The sequence below is a fragment of the Crocodylus porosus genome, unplaced genomic scaffold, assembly GCF_001723895.1.
Source record: "Crocodylus porosus isolate Cpor-Errol unplaced genomic scaffold, CroPor_comp1, whole genome shotgun sequence".
In the NCBI taxonomy this organism is placed as follows: Eukaryota; Metazoa; Chordata; order Crocodylia; family Crocodylidae; genus Crocodylus; species Crocodylus porosus.
In genome coordinates, this window is record NW_017728886.1 from 46,340,963 (window position 1) to 46,360,581 (window position 19,619).

General features: G+C 42.4%; 1 protein-coding gene across 5 annotated transcripts in view; it reads right to left on the bottom strand.

Moving 5' to 3' along the window:
• ICA1 (islet cell autoantigen 1) overlaps positions 1-19,619 on the bottom strand; it is a 122,545-nt gene that overhangs the window by 16,064 nt on the left and 86,862 nt on the right. For all 5 annotated transcript variants that reach the window (XM_019533823.1, XM_019533831.1, XM_019533850.1 and 2 more), the window contains 4 exons: positions 11,556-11,650; positions 8,738-8,787; positions 1,517-1,579; positions 1,381-1,422 (listed from right to left, as the gene is read on the bottom strand). In XM_019533823.1, the coding sequence (XP_019389368.1) occupies positions 1,381-1,422; positions 1,517-1,579; positions 8,738-8,787; positions 11,556-11,650 (250 nt within the window). The remainder of the gene's footprint in view (positions 1-1,380; positions 1,423-1,516; positions 1,580-8,737; positions 8,788-11,555; positions 11,651-19,619) is intronic.

The window sequence follows — 19,619 nt, forward strand, 5'->3', positions numbered from 1 at the left end:
GACTCGATGATCTCCCGAGGTCCCTTCCAGCCCTAATGTCTATGAAATCTATGAAATCTATGAAAATTAGAGAGAAGACAGAAAGTGTTTCAGAAAAATTGACTCAGCACCACAGAAAAGAGTGTTAGGCCCTGTACAAAAAACCTTCAGTACACCCTCCTTTAGATGACTGAAGTTTGTCTTTTACCAGTAGAGTTTATTCCCATAAAATCCAGGGAATAAGCATGAGCAGCATAAACATCTTTCTGTTGTTGTAACTGTCTCTCTGCTGATTGGCATTCTAAATATTTGAGTAAAAAAAGCCCATATCTAAATTAGTTTAAACTGGCCCGCAAATGTGTGTAGAGCAGGCTTCACTTGTGTCTCCAGTAGGAGAGTTCAACATGAGATATGGTTGGGTGAGTGAAAATGAGAGAGAAAGAAAAGGCCACTATAGCTATGAAAATATTTAATATTAAACCACATAACAAAACTTCATTACTGTACAGGAGAGTTTTGGGCCATGTATTACACATATGTGTCTCTCTGTGGCACTGGGAAATATATTTCCACAGCATGCAGGAGGGAGCTCTTGGTGTAGCTACTACATTGTCATAAAGACTGCAAAAAACTTGCGTCACTCTGACTGTTGAGGTCTTTCCTAATGGGAATGGAGGGAGAAGATGGGTAGCCCTTATATTCTAAAACAGGCCATTTGGGAAACAACTGTGAGAAATCCTCATGCCTTTGAGCTGTTCCTAATCTAATGAGAACAAAGGATGCAGTGACTAGAGTTAGATTACTGTTCTGCTTTACACATAGAAAACATAGCTGTTTGAATTAACTAAGACAACAAAAGAAATACAGGACTCCTTCAAGTTTTTAACAAGACCCAAATGACTTCTTCTGCTCTTCATCTGCCCCACTTCAGATATAAAAGCTGTAGGGCCCACTGGACTACCACTAGCAATCCCTACGATGGCGATAAGGGCTCACAGAGGAAAAAAAGATGAAAACCAATTATTTAAAAAGTTATGAGTTGGGCTAGAATGACAGCGAAACATACTTCAATGGCTCAAATATGATGTACTGTAGTAATCGTTCCTGCATACATAAATCTGAGCTGCATCTGTTGCTACTAAAAAAAAAAAATCACGCTTTATGTCAAAGAAACTGAAGTACAGTAAATCCTCTTACAGCCAGTAGGTTTACATTTTAGTTCAATATCAGATTTATTGTCCACAGATTATGTAAATGGTGCTGATTTTGTTTAGTGCAAGTGAAGTATTGTAGGTGGATGATCTTATTTAGAAGCCCAGTCAACTTTCAGAGTATTAAAGCAACTAAAATATAGGATTAAAACTATTTTTGAAAAATAGATAATATACACACATCTCGTACCATTTTCTTCAGGTTTCAGATCTAGCAAATCATCAATGGCACCTAGCAGTTTAAAAAAAAAGAATTATTGGCACACTTATCCCTTATATGATCAATACCTATAAACTGTAACATAGTTTTCATTAGTCTGGTTTACCTGAGTTTTCTCTATGGTTAAAATTTTCTCCCAGCGTAGTCAGGATGTCTTTGCTGTCTTCAGCTGTAACCAAAACAAGGAAAACAAATCAAGCCAAGTTCAAGACAGAAATAAGTTCATGCAGTAGTAATACAAGATCAACATGTAGCAAGTAGGTCAATACAGTAGTACAATACAGTAGAATAGTGGTTAAAATGTGCTAGATCACAACTGGGCAAAAATAGGAACTAAAATTTCTGAAAAGCAAGCTACATTGTGGAGGGGTACACACCATTACTACTTTGTGGAGTGAAAGCCCCTGCAATTGGCTGCTTGCTGAGGTTGCCCACCTCCTGGGAAGAACAGCTAAATATAGCTACTGCAGGAATCAAGCAGAACTCTCTCCCCTTCTTTTTGGAGCCTACCCTCATTTCAGGGTGATACTGCTCTCTCTTCTCCTTGCAACACTGGTTCTGGGAAGAGAGAGGGAACCCCATGGCCCTGGGAAAGTAGGAAAAGAACACCACAAGTTCCAAGAAAGAGTGGAGTCAGGAGAAGGGACCAAAATTAATTACTAAGTAGTGAGACAGACAGAAGTGACAGATTTGCAATTACTGTCAGCCCTGGGTAGCAGTTATAGAAGGGTTTTGTCTTCAGCTTCTCTCATACAGAATTTCAAAAGAAACTTTATCAGCTACATGTTGAAAATCTCAGTACACTAGCTTTTTTCCTTTTCTTTTTAAAGAGGAGCTAACCACCATGTGAATAATCAGACAATGCTCCCCACCAAGCAATACCTTTGGTCAGTGCTACAACAGAGCACAGCATCAGAAATAATTAAAAAAAAAGGTTTTCATTCTTATTTTTTTAATTCTTCCACAAGTATAATCTAATCCCATTGGAATTGGTGGTCATCTTTCCACTGGACATTGTACTGGTCCCAAGTACATCTTAATGCTCCCCAAAATTCAGGTGAACAACTACCCTTTATCAGAAAATGTCATGCACAACACCTGACCAGCTGCAACACAAAAAACAGTGCTCTCATCTTCAAAGCATTTCCCCTTCCTCTGCATCCCCCAAACTCCCTGCCAAGCACTAGACAGGAATCAATATATTGAAATATGTGATTGTTCCATTAACACTTAAGTCTTTATATATTTAAACCAGGAAATCTGGAAGTCAAGTAGGATGCTCTCCTGGTAATTGTCTTTTGCCTATAAAAATGTTAATATTAATAGCCATTACGAACTTTCAATCCTATCAAAAGCCATCCCCAAAGTGTACTGGCACTAATGTGCCTTGGGGTGCAACAGAAGGCCTGTGTGTCAGGTCTTACTGCTAAATCACTGCACTTTAATTTTTAAAATATTTTCTGTTCTTAATCAGTTGCATTAAAATCCTTTGACACATTCAAGCTTTTTAAGTAAAAAAACCAAGAGCAGATCCTTGTTTTATCCTACTTTTATGTGCTCTGCATCTATATGGAAGTGCAGGGTGAAAGTTATCATTCATCCAAACAAAACAGTATCTGCACTACATTGAAGATACCACTTTGAGTTATGGATAACTCAAAACTGCAAGATCATGAAGGCATATATATCCATACACTAAACAGCCAAGCCCGGAAGAAGGCCTAGTAAGTACTGTTACTGAATTTACAGTAACAAACCAGAGAATATGATGAGTTACCATATTGTTCCAATTCTAGGTTGACCCAATGTGTAAGTTGACCAATTTTTAAGTTTCTTTTTGAAGGAAAAGGTCAACTTATTATCAAAACAATACTAAGGCAGCTGTTTAAATTAATGGAAAAAAGCCTACGATGTTATGGGTGGAGGGGGGTTTGATCTAAGAGATTTTTGCTACAGGATTCAAGAAACCAGCAATCAAATTATATTTTTTTAAGTTATAGATGATTGTTTTCTAAATCTGGAAGGTGCTACATACAACCGAAGGTAGCTATATTTCAGACCTCAGTATAATGGATAAGAATGAGAATGGAAACTCTGCAAACTAAGAGAACTGGTCAGTCAGGCAATCAGATTCATACCCCCCCCCCCAAAATAAAAAAAATAAAAGGGAGTACATGAGGAATGGTCATTGCTCAAAACATAATCCTTGAAGCCCAGGGCAAGAAATGCAGCCAATGGGCAAGGAATCCCCCATGGTTGAATAAGGAACTGCTGGACCTCATCAAGCTCAAAAGAATAGCCTACACCAGCTGGAAAACAGGAAGTATTACCAAAGAAGATTATTCTGCACTCCCCCACACCTGCAGAATGTGATTGAGAAAAGCCAAGACACAGACTGAACTTAGGCTACCTACAGGGATCAAGGACAACAAAAAATCCTTCTTCAGATAAGTGGGAAGCAGAAAAAAGAACAAGGATAGTATTGGGCCTCTAAGAGATCCAATGGGGCAACTGACATCAAATGCCCCAAAAAAGGCCAATCTCCTAAATTACATTTTTGCATTGGTTTTTCATCCTCCCAGGAGGATCACATCGCCAGGAATGGCACAAATCAATTCAGGATCCCAAAACTGATGTGGATCAAGTGAGGGAACACCTTGAGAACCTGAACATTCACAAGTCCGCGGGCCCAGATGGATGCACCCAAGGGCCTTGAAAGAGCTGGCAGACATCATTGTATCCCTCTTAGCAAGGATATTTGAAAGATCGTGGCACTCGGGGAAGGTCCCAGATGACTGTAAAAGAGCCTACGTGATTCCTGTCTACAAGAAAGGGAGGAGGGATGACTCGGGGAACTATAGACCAATCAGTCTGACATCCATCCCTAGAAAAATCCTGGACAAAATTGTCAAGAGATCCATCAAGGCCAAACTAACGGAAGGCAAGCTTCTGAATGCCAGCCAATGTGGCTTTGTGACTGGCAGGTCCTGCCTGACCAACCTCATCTCCTATGACCAGGTAACATATGCCCTGGACAAAGGAGAAGATGTGGACATCATATATCTGGACTTCAAGAAGGCCTTCGACCTAGTTCCCCATGATGTCCTCATGGTTAAGCTGGGGAATTGTGGCCTTGATCATCACATGGTCCAACGGCTAGGCAACTGGCTACGGGGTCGGACCCAAAGAGTACTAGGTGAAGGGAACAAATCAATGTGGCACAGGGTGACCAGTGGAATCCCTCAGGGCTCGGTACTTGGGCAAGTACTCTTTAACATTTCCATCAGAGATCTAGATTCGGGAGTCAGATGTGAACTGGTCAAGTTCGCGGATGATACCAAATTATGGGGGAGGGCCATCATGCTGCACGACAGGCTGGAAATACAGGCCAACTTGGACACGCTCTCAAGGTGGGCTGACCAAAACTGGATGGCCTTCAATGCAGAGAAGTGCAAGGTGCTGCACCTTGGTAAGAAGAACCCTCAGCATACTTAGAGGCTCAGCAGTGCTACGCTCAGTAGCACCATGGCCGAAAGGGACTTGGGGGTCTTGACTGGCCACAAGATGAACATGAGCCACCAATGTGATGCAGTGGCAGGCAAAGCTAACTGAACTCTGGCATGCATCCCCCGATGCATCTCAAACAATACCAGGGAAGTCATCCTCCCACTTTACTCGGCCCTGGTGAGATTGCAGCTGGAATACTGCATCCAGTATTGGGCCCCCCACTTCAGGAAGGATGTGGAGAAGCTTGAGAGAGTCCAGAGAAGAGCCAGTCATATGATCCAAGGCCTGGAGGAAAGGCCGCATGAGGAGAGGCTGAGGGACTTGGGACTGTCCAGTCTGGAGAAGAGAAGGCTCAGGAGGACTTTGTGGCAGCCTACAGCTTCATCAGGACCTGGGAGAACACCTTTTCACCAGAGCTCCCCAAGGGATGACAGGGTCTAATGGTCATAAACTCCAGGAAGGCCGATTTAGACTGGATATAAGAAAAATGTTCTTTATGGTGCATGTGTCCAGGGTCTGGAACAGACTCCCCCCAGAGGGGGTACAAATGCCTACTCTGGACTCTTTCAAAAAAATGCTGGATTTATTTCTTGCTGGCTGTCACCTGATCCCAGCTGACTTCCTGCCTATGGCGGGGGGGCTGGACCCGATGATCACATGAGGTCCTTCCCAGCCCCTAATGTCTATGAAATTTATGAATTTGGTAGATAGGCATGTGCACACGCACACACAAGCACACACGCACGCTCTTTTTCAAAAAGGCTAATTTCCCAAAGCTAAGAAGTATTATGAGCGAAACCAAAAAACTAATTGGGAGGAAATTTTTTAAAAAATGAATCACAATTGGAAAATCTTTAATAGCCATGGCCATAAAGGTAGGAAAGAGGATATTTTTTCATTAAAAGCCTTTCATTATTTCTTGGCAAAAGGCAGGCAGCAACTAGAAATACTCCTCCCTCACCCCAATAATATCACAAATGGAAAAAAGAAGGACAAATAGTAACTGAAATAAAACAGAATTTTTGAAGTGCAGAAACTTAATAATGGAGACCAAAGACAGAAAAATCCATGATTAGTGGAAACAGGAACCAAAAAAAGCAGTTAGAAACAAAAGATATCCCAAGCTTATTCCTAGGCTGAGATGATAAAATTCTTCATAATGATGAAGAAATGGCAGAAGCATTCAATAAATATTTTTGCTCTGTATTAGAAAGATGTAGGATGACAAACTTGTATCAGACAAGGAAATTACTTCCAAGGTCATTAGTAACCAAGTGGATGGTAGATTACATCTATTAAGAACAAAACCCAGGCCAGGATAACTTGTACCCAAGAGTGCTAAAAGACTCAACTGAGGATCTCTCTACCCAGTTCTTGCTATTTTTAAATAAATATTGAAATACCAAACCCATTTCAGAACACTGAAAGAGTACAAATGTTATGTCAACATCCAAAATGTTTAAGGGAATGACCTGGGAAAAACAGGCTAGTTAGGCTGTTATTTGTCTTGGGCAAAATGGAAAACAGCATGGAATTCAGTAAATAAAAGACAGTAGTATAATTTATGCCGGGCACCATGGCTTTATGAAAAACATGTCTTATCCAATCTTCAATCTTTCATAAAATGTAAATAATTACTTGATACGTTCAACCACATAGATAATAGATACACTAGATTTTTGTAAGGTATTTTACTTAGCAGTACATGGAATTCGGATTAGCAGAAACTAGCAGTGTACAATAACGTACATACGGAACAAATAAAAAACCTTGTAACTGAAAGAAATCAAGGAGTAGATGTTGGCAGGGAATCACCGTCAAATTGGAACATCTGTTAGGGTTCTATACAGCCACCCAATGCTATTCAATATTATCATTGAGGAACAGGAAGTAACACAAAATCACTGGTAATGAAAGTTGTAGATGACTCAAGAGTGGTAAACGACCCTGAGGACAGGTTAATCATACAGAACAATCTGGGCCTAGAGTGTTTTTAATATAATAGCTGGATTTAAAATTACGTGTCTAGGGGCAAGAAATTCAGGTCATACCAAGGGTAGGTACAGACATTTGGGGAGGTTAGATCAAGTTAAAAATTGCCACCCAATCTAAGGTCAGTTGGAATGGGTAGTGGCTAGCAGGGATTGCAGGGGACAAGTGGGGTCCATGGGGGGAGTCAGGGGGTTGAGGGGTGTGTGGGGAGTGGTGGGGCCCAGGACAGTGTGGTGGGATTGGGGGCAGCAGGGTCGGCAGGGGAGGATGGGGGGCAGCTGGGTCAGTTGGGGGAGGAGGTGAGGGAATGGGGGGCAAGCAGGGTCTGTGGGGGATCCATGGGGTTCAGGAAGGTTTGGCAGGATTGGGAGGCTAGTGGGGTCCAGGAGGGTTTGCCTGAATCAAGGGGGCTGGCTGTTCTGCGGGAAAGGTTTCTGGAGTGTGGAGGCTCTTTCCCCCACCCAGGACCAGAGGATATTTTTATCCCCTTGACTGCCCTACAGCCCCAAATGAACAACCCCCATGGTGAACCACCCACCCCAGATCCTGCCTGCCTCCTCCCCACTCCATCTTACTTCTATTGGCTCCCAGCACTGGTGATAGGGTAAAACTGGCACCAGGAGCAGCTTGTGGGATAGGGCATTTGGCAGGCTTGGGGTGGGGGTCTGGCTGGTCTGCAGGAGAGAGGTTTGTCTGTTTGGGCATGAGAGGAGGTGTAGGAAGGCTAGAAAAAGCCTAGCGCAGGGGAGGAAAAGTGCATCCCTGGGCCTGGGGCCTAGGGCCAGTGGCTGGGCTTTTTCATTCCTGGGGCTGCACTGGAAACTCTACAGAAGTTCAATTAGCTGTCTTGCCAAAGTCTGATCTAAGTAAGACTACCTCCCAGACACAGTTAACTGAGATCAGGTTGGCCATTTTTAGACAGATCTAACCCTTCTGAACTTTTGTACAGTTTGCACTTAGACCCACCTAAGGTTCTAAGTGTAAGGTCTTCACCTGGGTGAACAGAGTTAGATCATGTGGCCATTTTTAACACAATATAACCTGCTCCTGACCTCCCCAAATATCTGTATGTACCTCAAGGGAACAGGGGACTGGGTCCTGAAAAGCAGTAACTCTGAATAGGGTTGGTGATCATGATGGACAATTAGTTATGAGTTCTTAATGGCAGACTGCAGGTAAAAGGGCTAGCACTTAGAAGTATGAACAGGATTGGAGAAAGCAGGGGTGATGTTTTCTTCCTTTGAATGAGGCATTTGTTGAAACAGTCCATGCAGTTTTAGGGTCTGTATTTTTAATAATGACACTGAAAAATCCAAGAGTTACAAAAATTATTCAAGGCCTGGAGAAAACGCCTTATGGAGTTCATTCTGTTTAGGTTATCACAAGTAAGACCAAGGGGTGATTTGCTTTCAGTGTGTAAATACCTTTAAGGAAAGAAAATTCCAGAAAGTAGTAGTTTCCTTAATCTACCAGAAAAAGTCACAGCAAGAACCTATTGCTAGAAGCCAGAAAAAGGAGAAATCATTTATTTTAAACACTGAACAAAATCAGCCATTGGAACAAACTACCAAAGTAAATTGTATTCTGTATCCTGATGCCCTTGAATGAAGGTTGGATCCCTTTCTGGACAATCTGGCTTAGTATAGTGTAACAGGATAATATACAGGAAGTCAACTAGATGGTCCAATAGTTCTTTTTGGCCTTAGACTCTACAAGTCTCTCTGAAGTTGTCTGCAAACATACATTACATACGTACAGTACATACACAATGCAAATGAAAAAAACATTACGTACATTAGGAGTCTGAAAATATGACATGAAATAATACCTGAATAGCTTGGTTCCTTGCTGTGGTTTTCCTCATATAATGAAATCAACCTTAAATTGAAGAGGGGAAAAAATCAAGAGCATATTCCTATTCTTCAGTATATTTTTTTAAAGAGATAACATTTTGGATTAATCTATTTTTTCAGTTGCATCATAATAGCATTAGACTAGTAATTGCACTTCCCATATAGACTGGTAAATTATTGTTTTTTACCTGTCCAAATATCTGTTGTGGACAACCTACACTGGATTCTATATATCTAGATTTTCATAATCACCCCTAAGGATATATAACCATCCCCCACAAAATCATTCTGCATCTTATCCCATTTGCTTTGGAACAGCAGTGAAAATGGTGGACCAGATTCAGCCCACATGCAAGTTATACCCAGGTTCATTCTATCACATCATTAGCATAGATTCAAGACTGACTGCTGCTGTTATGGGTTTTTGATGCAGATCTAAATAACAGTATAGACATGCTCTGGCTATTACAATAGTCCATGCTGTTGAGTACCAAAAGAATGAATGGTCTGCTGACAGCAATACATATCAATCTCCATTCCTTTAAGTAATAAAAAATAGTTTAAAATCTTTCAGTGTTTCCACAGGGATTTCTAAGGGACAAAAAAGAGGGGGAAAACTTTCACCCCACCTGTCACTGAGGGACAGAAAAACTGGTGTACAAGTAAGCATGGTCCTTACATGGCCACTGATGCACTGAGCCAAACCCCGCTTCTTGCCCTACTACTCTGACCAGTGTCAAGCCACTTACTGTATTTAGCTGAATCGAAGATAACTTCAAATTTAAGGCAACTTCATATTTAAGATGACCCCCCTCCCCAATAATCGGATTCTGAATTATAAACCTGTCTACAGTCTGATTATAGGAGGGTCATCTTAAATTTGTCCCCTCCCCTGTTGTGGCAGGAAAGCAGAGGTGGAGGGTGGGGACAGGCATGCAGGAAAGCAAAGACCAGGCAGACACCTGGTGCCTGCTTCTGCACCCTTAACACTCCCTCTGCCTGCAACGCTACCACTTGTCCCTCTTCCCCTGCTTTCTCTACTGATCCTGGTGCAGGGGAGCCCTGAGCTGCTTCTGCCTCGTGCTTGGCAGTGCGCAGGTTCCTCCTTCCCTGCCGACTCCTCTCTCCCCTTCCCCTGTTTCCCCCACTGGCTGGGAGCAGGCTGTATGCAGTGCAGAGCTGGGCTCCCAGCACAGTTGCTCCCTATAGCATGGGGCAGGAGCAGCTCTGGAGCTCCCCTCTGCCTGTGACAACTGAATGTTAGTCCACTTCAGCTAAGAGCTGTAGGGACCTGCTGTACAAGGAGCCCAGCTGGCTGGAGACAGCAGCAGCTCGCAGATTCCTCCTTCCCTGCCTGGCTTCCTGTCAACAAGGGAGACAAAGGGGAGGGGAGCTGGACAGGGAGCAGGCACTGGAAGCAGGAATCTGCCTGCCACTGATGCTGTCCCCAACCCAGCCAGGCTCCCTGTACAGCCACTCCTCTCAGCTCCCAGCTGATACTCAATTCTAATATGAGTCTTTATTTTCCCCAAGATGAATGGGGCAAAAACATTGCCTTGTAATCAGGTAAACACAGTATTTTAGCCCAGAGGATAGATGAACTGTTTCTTTAAAACTGCAGGAGGCAGTAACTATACTACAGTATGGAAACTGAGGAAGCTTCTTAGGCAGAAGCTCTGAAGTGCATGACAGAAAGCTTCAAGAAACAAAGCTCATGTTCACCCTAGACGTTTAGTGATCAGTTTTAAAAAAAATCATTTTTTTCAGTAACATATGAGGAGGATTGGATACACAGTACTCCTGTGAAAACTATCATGTTACTTCCTTGTGTCCTTTCTAAACTCTGATATCTAAAATAGGACCTCCTTAAATTATTGTATGTAAGCAGATGAGGTATCTAAAATAAATAAAAGAACTGCAACTCTTTCCTAAATGTCTTCTTAAAACAGCCAATAAAACCCAGTAACCATTACTTGTGATGTTCATTTTCTGACACATGATCAGTTTACTTACTTTTGGTACCTTACTTAACCTTGAGTGCTCAAAACAACAGGTGGTAGAAGGATTACACCAACACATCACCTGTCTGGAAATAAGCCCTGATGTTTCCATGAGAGAGAGATCACATCTCACCCCTTCTGTCTCCCACTCTGGATCAGCCACTCCAAATATGAATGAGCTATGTATTAATATATCCCTTTTCCTTCAGTGCTAGAGGTAACAGAATCAGCTCATTTAGATGCACTTTTTCTAAAGTGCCTGTTGCTTCACTGGGTTGCTAGTCAACACTCTATTAATTACAAAAGCTAATCCCTGCTCCAATGAAACAGGAATTAAGATGCTTTTCCTGGAGGGCAAGGAGGAAGGCAAGGCAAGGGAAAAAAAAACTAGAGAAACAGAAGCCTTTCTCCTGAATGAAGCAGTCAACTGTTTGTTTTTTTTAATCTGGAAAGAAATATGATGGACAAACTGAACAAAATAAAGAGAAAGCTAGTAAAGAAGAAGAAAACAGTTAGTTCAAAGGCCTAATTAAACTCCAGATTGCTCACTTCTAATTTACCATAAAGCTCCTGAATTTGTCCCTCTAGCTGAATTTCTTATAAATATCCTGCAGCATAACAGAAATTATCAACATTGCAATACTATTTGTTACAGTGTTCATGTCTCCCTGTACAGCATGTCTATGTACAATTCCAACTGAGACAGTCTCCTTACAATAAAGGCAAACTCAAAGAAAGCACGTGGAAGATGGAAAAAAAAGTATTATTCTGAGATGTCGGACACATGACTCACTGACTCTGCTGATCATCGACTGACTTGGTGCTCTCAGTCTGCAAATCCTCTTTTTCTGTTCTTTCAGTTAGTTTATTTACAGGATCTTGCAGACTCTAGATCACAATTGGTAAGTACATGAAAAGGGAAAAAAAAGAGCAAATTGTTAGGGAGGCATAAAGTATTTTTAGAAATGTTAAGCTAGATCACTGGGTATGCACGATACAGCACAAAAAAGGATCCTGGATTCAAGTTTAACTTATGTCAGCAGAAAACATTCACTACTGTAGAGCTACAGTACAAATAAGATGAAAAACCACCAGTACTCATTATACACTTTCTTTATTGACCATTCATTTCTGAAGTCCTGTTGACTGTTGCTAAACTCATATTCTTTTTCCAATATGTATTTAAGGAAAACCTTCTGCTCCATTTGCAGCCCACATGTTTTTGGGGTTCTTTTTGTTTTAGAAGATGAGATAGCTTCATTTTTTAAGTTATGTTCTGGTCCTCAGCCTGCCTCTTTAACCACCTCTATGTAGCACAGCTTAGCTCATGCAAAGCCTGCTCAAAGGTTTCATCTTGGTTTTAGTCTGAAAACAAGTGACAAAACTTTGTAGCATGTGGTTTCCATGTAGTGCATTTTATAAAAAATCCACTGGAAGTTTAATAAAGAGGGTTTTTCAGATTTCTAAAATGATGATTTTGTGATCTGAATGCCCAGTTGTGCAATGAAAAGCAAATCTGCAATAATGGCATCAAGAGTTTGTATATCTTTTCCCTGGCACATATTTTGGAATTGCTGCCTGCAAACAATAATACGCACATAATTTCTGCCCCAAGTGTTTACGATGACATATATGTGGCCTGAAATTCTTGGATACAAGTGTTATCTGTTTATGGCATAACTGCACATAGTAATTGTGTATGCATATAGGATTATTTAAGCCATAATATTTTTTTCCTTTCCACTGTTCTTGGTTTACAGGTAAAAAAAGACCTCATTTTCCCCCAGCAATTTATGTATTTTGCAAACTCAATTAGAAATGGAAAGTAAAAATGCTTTGCTTCTGCCTCAAGCATCACAACTATTAATAGGTAGCTTCCACTGCAGAGTATCTAACAATTTTGGACTGCATGAGCTCTCCCACTTAACTTATATGGTTCTGCAGTACTGATCAGTATAAAGAGGGAAAACAAACAAAACAAAAACAAACAATTTTAGTTTAGTCACTTGGGGACAGATTATACAATTCAGTCTGTGTAAGCAGATCTTAACACCCATGCAGTACCTCACTGAATTCAATGGTGCTCTGTCTAGGCACAAGAGTGTGCCTGTGCTGGGTTAGCTACAGGGTCAGAATTTATGTCTTGCTCTTTGCCAGGCACACTGTTTGAATGTTCCCAAAAAAGGAGCAGATATAATTTTGAATACACATGAAAAGAGGTTATGTTGGTAACTAGCTGCTACTTTTACTGCTGCTTTTCTGGCAACTACACTTCAAACTGTTCATTTCAGATCTGAGCAGGAATCTGTTTTCCTGCCCCACAAACATTTTCTAGATGAAAAAAAAAAATTCCATTCAACATTAGGATAAGCACAAAATGTATCAAACACGTGTGCACACATAAAAACAGCCCACTGGTTATGGCATCACCTTCTGCATGGAATAAGAACATAAGGGATAGGTCCAGACATTACACTTTTACCTGTACAAGTGATCGGAAGCCAGTCCATACCCATAACAGATCAGGATTTTGGTGCACAGAGTTTTTTAAAAATGCCAGAACCTGGTCTAAGTTTTGCCCACTCCCTCCATCCCCCACCAAAGGGCAAATGTGTATTCTGTTCACTACTAAACTAAACTATACCACTTACAGAAACCACGTACCTTAGAATGATTCTACATCCAGCTTTTTAATGTCTGTACCTAGCCTAGAAGTATAATACTGGGTCAAACCATAAATCTGTCTAGCTCAGTGTCCTGTATCTCACAGTGGCAAAGAGGATGCCAGTGAAAAGAGGGCATAGGAATGCATGTGGGCCATTTCAAGACTGATAGGGCCCTGCCCCTCTTCTCTTATAGCTGCCAACATTCAGAGGTCTATAAAGTCCTAATTTGCAGATTGCAACCTAGCTATTTCATTAATAGTGACTGATGCACCTCTCCTGCATTAATTTGTCCATTTTTTTTAACCTGGATAGATTATCAGTGTCTACAACAGTGGGGGGCACCTTTTGGGCGGGTGTCCCACAAATAAGTACTGAGGGCCACTTGGATCCCCTTCCTCTGCCAGAGCTGCTGCTCTGCTTTCTGCTCCTTGGTCTGTGCTCTCTTCCTGGTCTCCACACACCAGGTGAGTCTGACACCTCTAGCCTACCACTTTTGCTAAGGAAAATATATTTTGTGAGAAGCTCATGAGTACAGAACATTTAGTCTTTGTGTTTAGAGTTTCATTAAAAGGTTAGCATGTGTCACCAGAACAGAACAAAGAACACCATAATTCCCATTATATAACCATGGTTAGAGTCACCAGCCCATCTGCCAGGTGGAAAATATTCTCACTTATCTAGTTTATCTTGTTCGCACTGCTCCACTGCTCTCCTGAACAGATTATTTACAAATGGAAGAGTTTCTAACTCTTGTTCATGTATTTCAGTCCCTGTTTATATGAAATTAGGCTGTTACACTTAGGTTTTCCTAGGTATTTTAGGAATCAAGTTAACATGTTTGTCATGAGTCTACTTCCTGAAAAGCTTTTGTTTAATTTATCTTTAGTTTTTCTATAAAGAATTTTAAGGGAATTTAGTGCTTGCAGTGAGTGCTGGAGTATTTTGTGTGTCAAAGGAACACTTAAAGCACAGACAGCAATAGCGTGTGCTCTCTCATGCCTCCCTGCAACTGGAATCCTGCTGGGTCAGTTTTTCCTCCCACTTAATCCCTAGCCCCCTGATTCATACCATCAAAAAAAGATATTCATACACCATTTACACTGGGGGTGTTTGGACTTGGAGAAACAGCATCTAGAACATGATCTTTCTCTGGCTTCACATACACCCCTAGCAGATGGAACTGCATTTAAACCAGTGACCAAGGTTCAGTTTCTGTATTGCTGAAGTTAATGGAAAAACCCACATCTCCAGTGGGCTCCAGATTTGGTTTAAGGAAACTAAAGACATCAGAAAGATTCTGTACCATGCCCATAGGAAGCATTTCACAGAACTCATGGCCCAAGGTAGTAGGGAGATTTAAGTCATCTTTCATGGCTTTAAGTCATCTGTGTGCCCTCACGGGGCATGTCCAGATAAGTGTGCATGTACCTCTCTCTCTGTGTCAAACGATATCCCTCTGCACCGTGCCGGGTCCTGCCACCATGGGCCCAGCCCGGCCAGGTGGCAGAAGCAGCCGCAGGGCTGACAGGACCCGTCTGGGTGCAGCACATGGTCCCCATGCACTGCGCTGGGTCCTGCCACCTTGGGAATGGCCCAGCCAGGCGGCAGAGGGGCCCTAAGGGGGGCAGGACTTGGCTGGCCTCGGAATGTGGTCCTCACGTGACGTGCCAGGTCCTGCCACCAGGCCCAGCCAGGCTGGGAGGACCCAGCATGCAGTCCGTGCATCCTGTCACCATGGCCCGGCCTTGCCAGGAAGCAGAGAAACCCCAAGGACAGCAGAACCTGGCTGGGCCTGGTGCAGGGTCCCTGTGTGCTGTGCCGGGTCCTGCTGCCATGGCTCAGAGCATCCTACTTCCGCAGCTGCTGCTAAAGTAAGTTATGGGCCTTGGGCAGAGGGCTGTGGCCCTGCAGGGGGGAGCTGGGACCCTGGGCAGGGGGCTGTGGCCCTCCAGAGTGCCTGGGACCCTGGACAGGGGGGCTGGGGCCCTGTGGGGGATAGGGGCTGTGGCCCTCCAGGGGGAAGCTGGAGCCCTGTGTGTGTGTGTAGGGGGTATTCCATGTGCTTGGGGGGGGGGGCTGCACCCTCTGGGGGCCAGGGGGCCCACCCCTCCTGAGCAGCCCTCCTACAAGGTCCCCCACACCCACAGTCCCCCAAGCAATCACCCCACACCTACCCACATTCCTCCACACACACCCACCCGCCTTCCTCCACACCCCTTCCCACCCGCTTCCTGCAAACACCACATCCCCCCATCACACAACCATCATGTGCGAAGAAAACCAAAAGTACACATCAACACATATAGGTATTTATAATTTATTTTATCATGATGATAGAGACACTGGTAGGCTTCCACAGTACTTTAACATTGTAAATATACAAATAAAGCGTTGCCAAACTGATCGCTGTCTCTCTCTCTCTTGTGGGGGGGGTGTGTGTGCATGTGTGTAGAGTGGTCTTGTGTTTTAATTGCGGCAAAACATGCATTTTGGGGTATTTTAAAAAATGGATTTGGGATGTTGCTGCAGCAGTCCAGCTGGCACAAGGGGTAGTGCCCCCAGGTACCAAGTGACCAGGCCCCAGAAGCTCCTGAGACCGAGTAGCCCTGAGCTGCTTGCCAGGGCAGCTTTTTGAATGGATGGGGCCAGGACAGGGCAGAATTTTATACTGCTGGGGACAGCACAGGTGCTGGCCCCAGGCTCTAGCTCCCGCTGGCTGCAGATCTGGGAGGAGCCAGCCAGGGTTATTTTGCTCCACAACAAAGTACATGTCTGATCACATGTGCCAAGGCAAAAAGCCCTGGCTCAAATTTGCATCACTTCTATTTGAGCTGCTGCAAGTGCATGTGTTTGCATGTGTGGACGTACCCATGACCTCTGGCTCCTCTGAAACCCAGAGAGGTTCCTGCTGTAAATTATGCAAGTCCCAAAGAGCTCTCTAAATTAACTGCAGTAGTTCCTTAGACTACCCTATGGTCTGAATCTCTGCAACTGTGTGTGCTTTGGCCTTTCCCTGGGCACCCCTCTTTCCAATCCTGATTCACTTCTGGTGTACAGCTACACCAGGGCTTGCGTGTCTTCTGCAGTACTAACCCTTGCTGAACATGGGGTTTTAGAGCCTATTTATAGCTAGCACAGTAGTTCCTTGTTTATATCTCATTACCATTTCTCTGCAACACCCGTCACTCCTTTTGCACATATTTATTTGAATTCAATATATTGAAGTTTGCCTTATGACTTTTCAAACTGTAGTTAAAATATTGTATGTGCAGCACCAGACTATATACACCCCCTTTAAAGGTTAAAAGGTAGTTCAGCGGAAGAAAATTCCACAGTACATTCCCCAAGACAAGAACAGAAAAAATGCAGGAATCATTTTCCTACCAGCTGTTTCACTAACCTAATATCTTCCATCATTGCTATTTCAAGAAATACATTTCATAGGATCAGGAAAAACACAAAGGAAGTAGCATACAGAAATGGAACTCACAAGTATCTTGGAACGGAAACATCATGATAATAATGGGAGTTACTATTTCCTGTATTAGGAATATAAATATAGCACCGAAACACAGACCTAAATTAAAAATGGAAATTATGCTGAATGACAATGTTTTAAAACTGACAGCCAATTTTGATTAAATAAACCAATTTAACTAATTATTTTGATATTCAGGTAGCATTCCCTCCAATTCAGCTAGCAAATAATATATTTTTTTTTCTTTTTCCCCCCCATTATGAGCACTAAGTTTTTTTCTGAAAGAAATCAGTGGGCTAGGGAGTGGGTACTAAACTAATTTAAAAATTAAGTTAATAAGCAAAAGCTTAACAGGTTGGCCTACTGAACATAAAGCTATAGTATACAACTGCATAAAAGCAAAGTAGACATTTATTATCTTTGGTGGGCTATGATGGAGAGATACACATTCTCTCATCTTAAAGAGAGCGTTCAGTACATGTAAGGATGTACAAATGCAGCTAGATCTAAAGACCAGACAAGGATTGTTAGGCAATTTAGTTTCTATGGGCAACAGCAAATAAGGTAGTGACTTGGCTAATATTGTTGATTATGACTATGGGCATTTATATGCATACATTTTTGTGCTCTGATGCATGGAGATCAGGAGCATCAGAGCAGACTCAGTTAATCCAGTCTGCTCCCCACGTGAGCTGATGTGCACTGTGCTGCATCGCATGCAGTTGTATAAGTGGCAAAATGCACGTCAGCGTCAAGAAAGTGGCAGCAGTACACTTTTGAACTAAAACATCTTTGATGTGTTTTAATTCAAAAGTGTACTGCTGCCACTTTCTCAGTGCTGACATGCATTTCACTGCTTACACAACTGCATGTGCTATGGCGTAGGCATTTGTACACACGCCTATGAGACTATGATTATATTTAGCCACCTTTGACTTTCCAGCCTGAATGACCTGGTACCCATTTGTAACTGAATCAACTGGGGACAGTCTTTGGGAAAAGTTTGCAGTCAGGGTTGAACTTCACAAGAAGACTTAACCACTATGTCACCTTGCTCCTACATAACTAAAGAGACCAATTTAATTGAAGTGTGCTTCACTGAAGCCCAAAAAACAACACATATTGAATCAAAGCTGATTTGATTCTGAATAGGCAATCTGCGTAATACCATATTCTTTGGATTCAAGTGACCTTCCTGAGAGCTGTACGTTGTAGTCTCACAGTGGTATTTAAAACTTTGCTCATCTCCCCCATTTTTCCTCTAAGCAAGAATATATTATATGCATCTGGCTTCCCTGTACTCACTGGGTGCATCTACACAAGGTGCCTTAATGCACAGTGGACTGTTCTACTGCGCATTAGTACATCATAGCAAAAACCATGCTAATGCACAATAAAATTAGTCTACGCATATTAAGCATCACAAAAAACATGTTCACCTTTGCTACTGCACATTAGCACAGCTACTGTGCCTTTATCTAGTCCCTCATATTACAGGGCATTTATACATGTGCTCCGGGTGTGGAAGGGGGATGCTTTTATTAAAGCGGCTCTGAGAATTGCTTTAATTAAAGCATCCAGAGCATCTTATGTATCAGTGTCCCTGTGCTTCAAAATCATGATCAAATGAGCTTTAAATAAAGCGCCCCCGCCACCATTCTGAAGCATAGAGCCGTTGCAGACTGCTGGAGTGCAGTAATTGCCGCACTCCAGCAGACCCAATTAATCGAGTCTGCTCCAATGCAGTGGAATTACAGCGCAGGGGAGCAGCCTCCCTGCTCATGTGTAGGCACTCAGAGGTACTAAACTTAATGCACGGTAGCAAAGGCACATTAATGAATGTGTAGATGTGCCCACTATGGATTACATGCTTAAAGGTACCTAGTTACCCAAGTCCTACTTAAGTGCTGAACTCCTACTGTTTTCATAGATATGGCTCCCATTTAAGTACAACTCTTACTAGTTTAAAATTGGTTGACTTATGACTCATAAGGGAAAGAATAAACATCTGTAGGCCCAACCAAATGGAAGGAGTGAGTTAACTGGCAATTAATTAGCTTGTTGTAAAAAAATCTTCTAAGGATATGCCATTTGCATACGGCAATGATTCTCAGGATGCCACAGCACCTTGGGGTGTCTTGAGATCCTTTCAAGGATGCCACAGAGTGCCTCACAATCTTAGCACAATGTTAGGCATACAAACATGATTCATAAGCTAAACACAGAGATTTCAAATAGGAATTCATGGTGTTAAAAGTATTCTGACCTGTTGTGGTCTTTCTTGGTGTTTTGTGACAGAAAGTCTAATATATTATTTTTCTATAGTCAAAAAAGAGTAAAAATTAAAAGTCAGTATTTCCCAAGTGTGCCTCAAGTCTAACAAAGGGAGTCTAAAAAGGCTGAGAACCACTGGTATAAGGCAAGACTTAAGTTTATTTCAAACTGCCCCACAGAGACTTGCTATACTGAAGAGTATCCTTACTGTTGAGAAAATCTCCATGCCATTTGAGCATGCAGATATTGCCAGTACTTTGCCACTGGCCATGACTCGGTTAGGTGGCAGGTGGTACAACAGTCTGAAACCTGCTTTCACTATAGCTGTCAGTACCAGGGCTGAACAATGGATACAAATTTCCTGGTACAAAATAATTTAAAGTTTGTGATACTCAAAGAAGTAAATGATATGCTGGGACCATTACTCTCACTTTGTGAG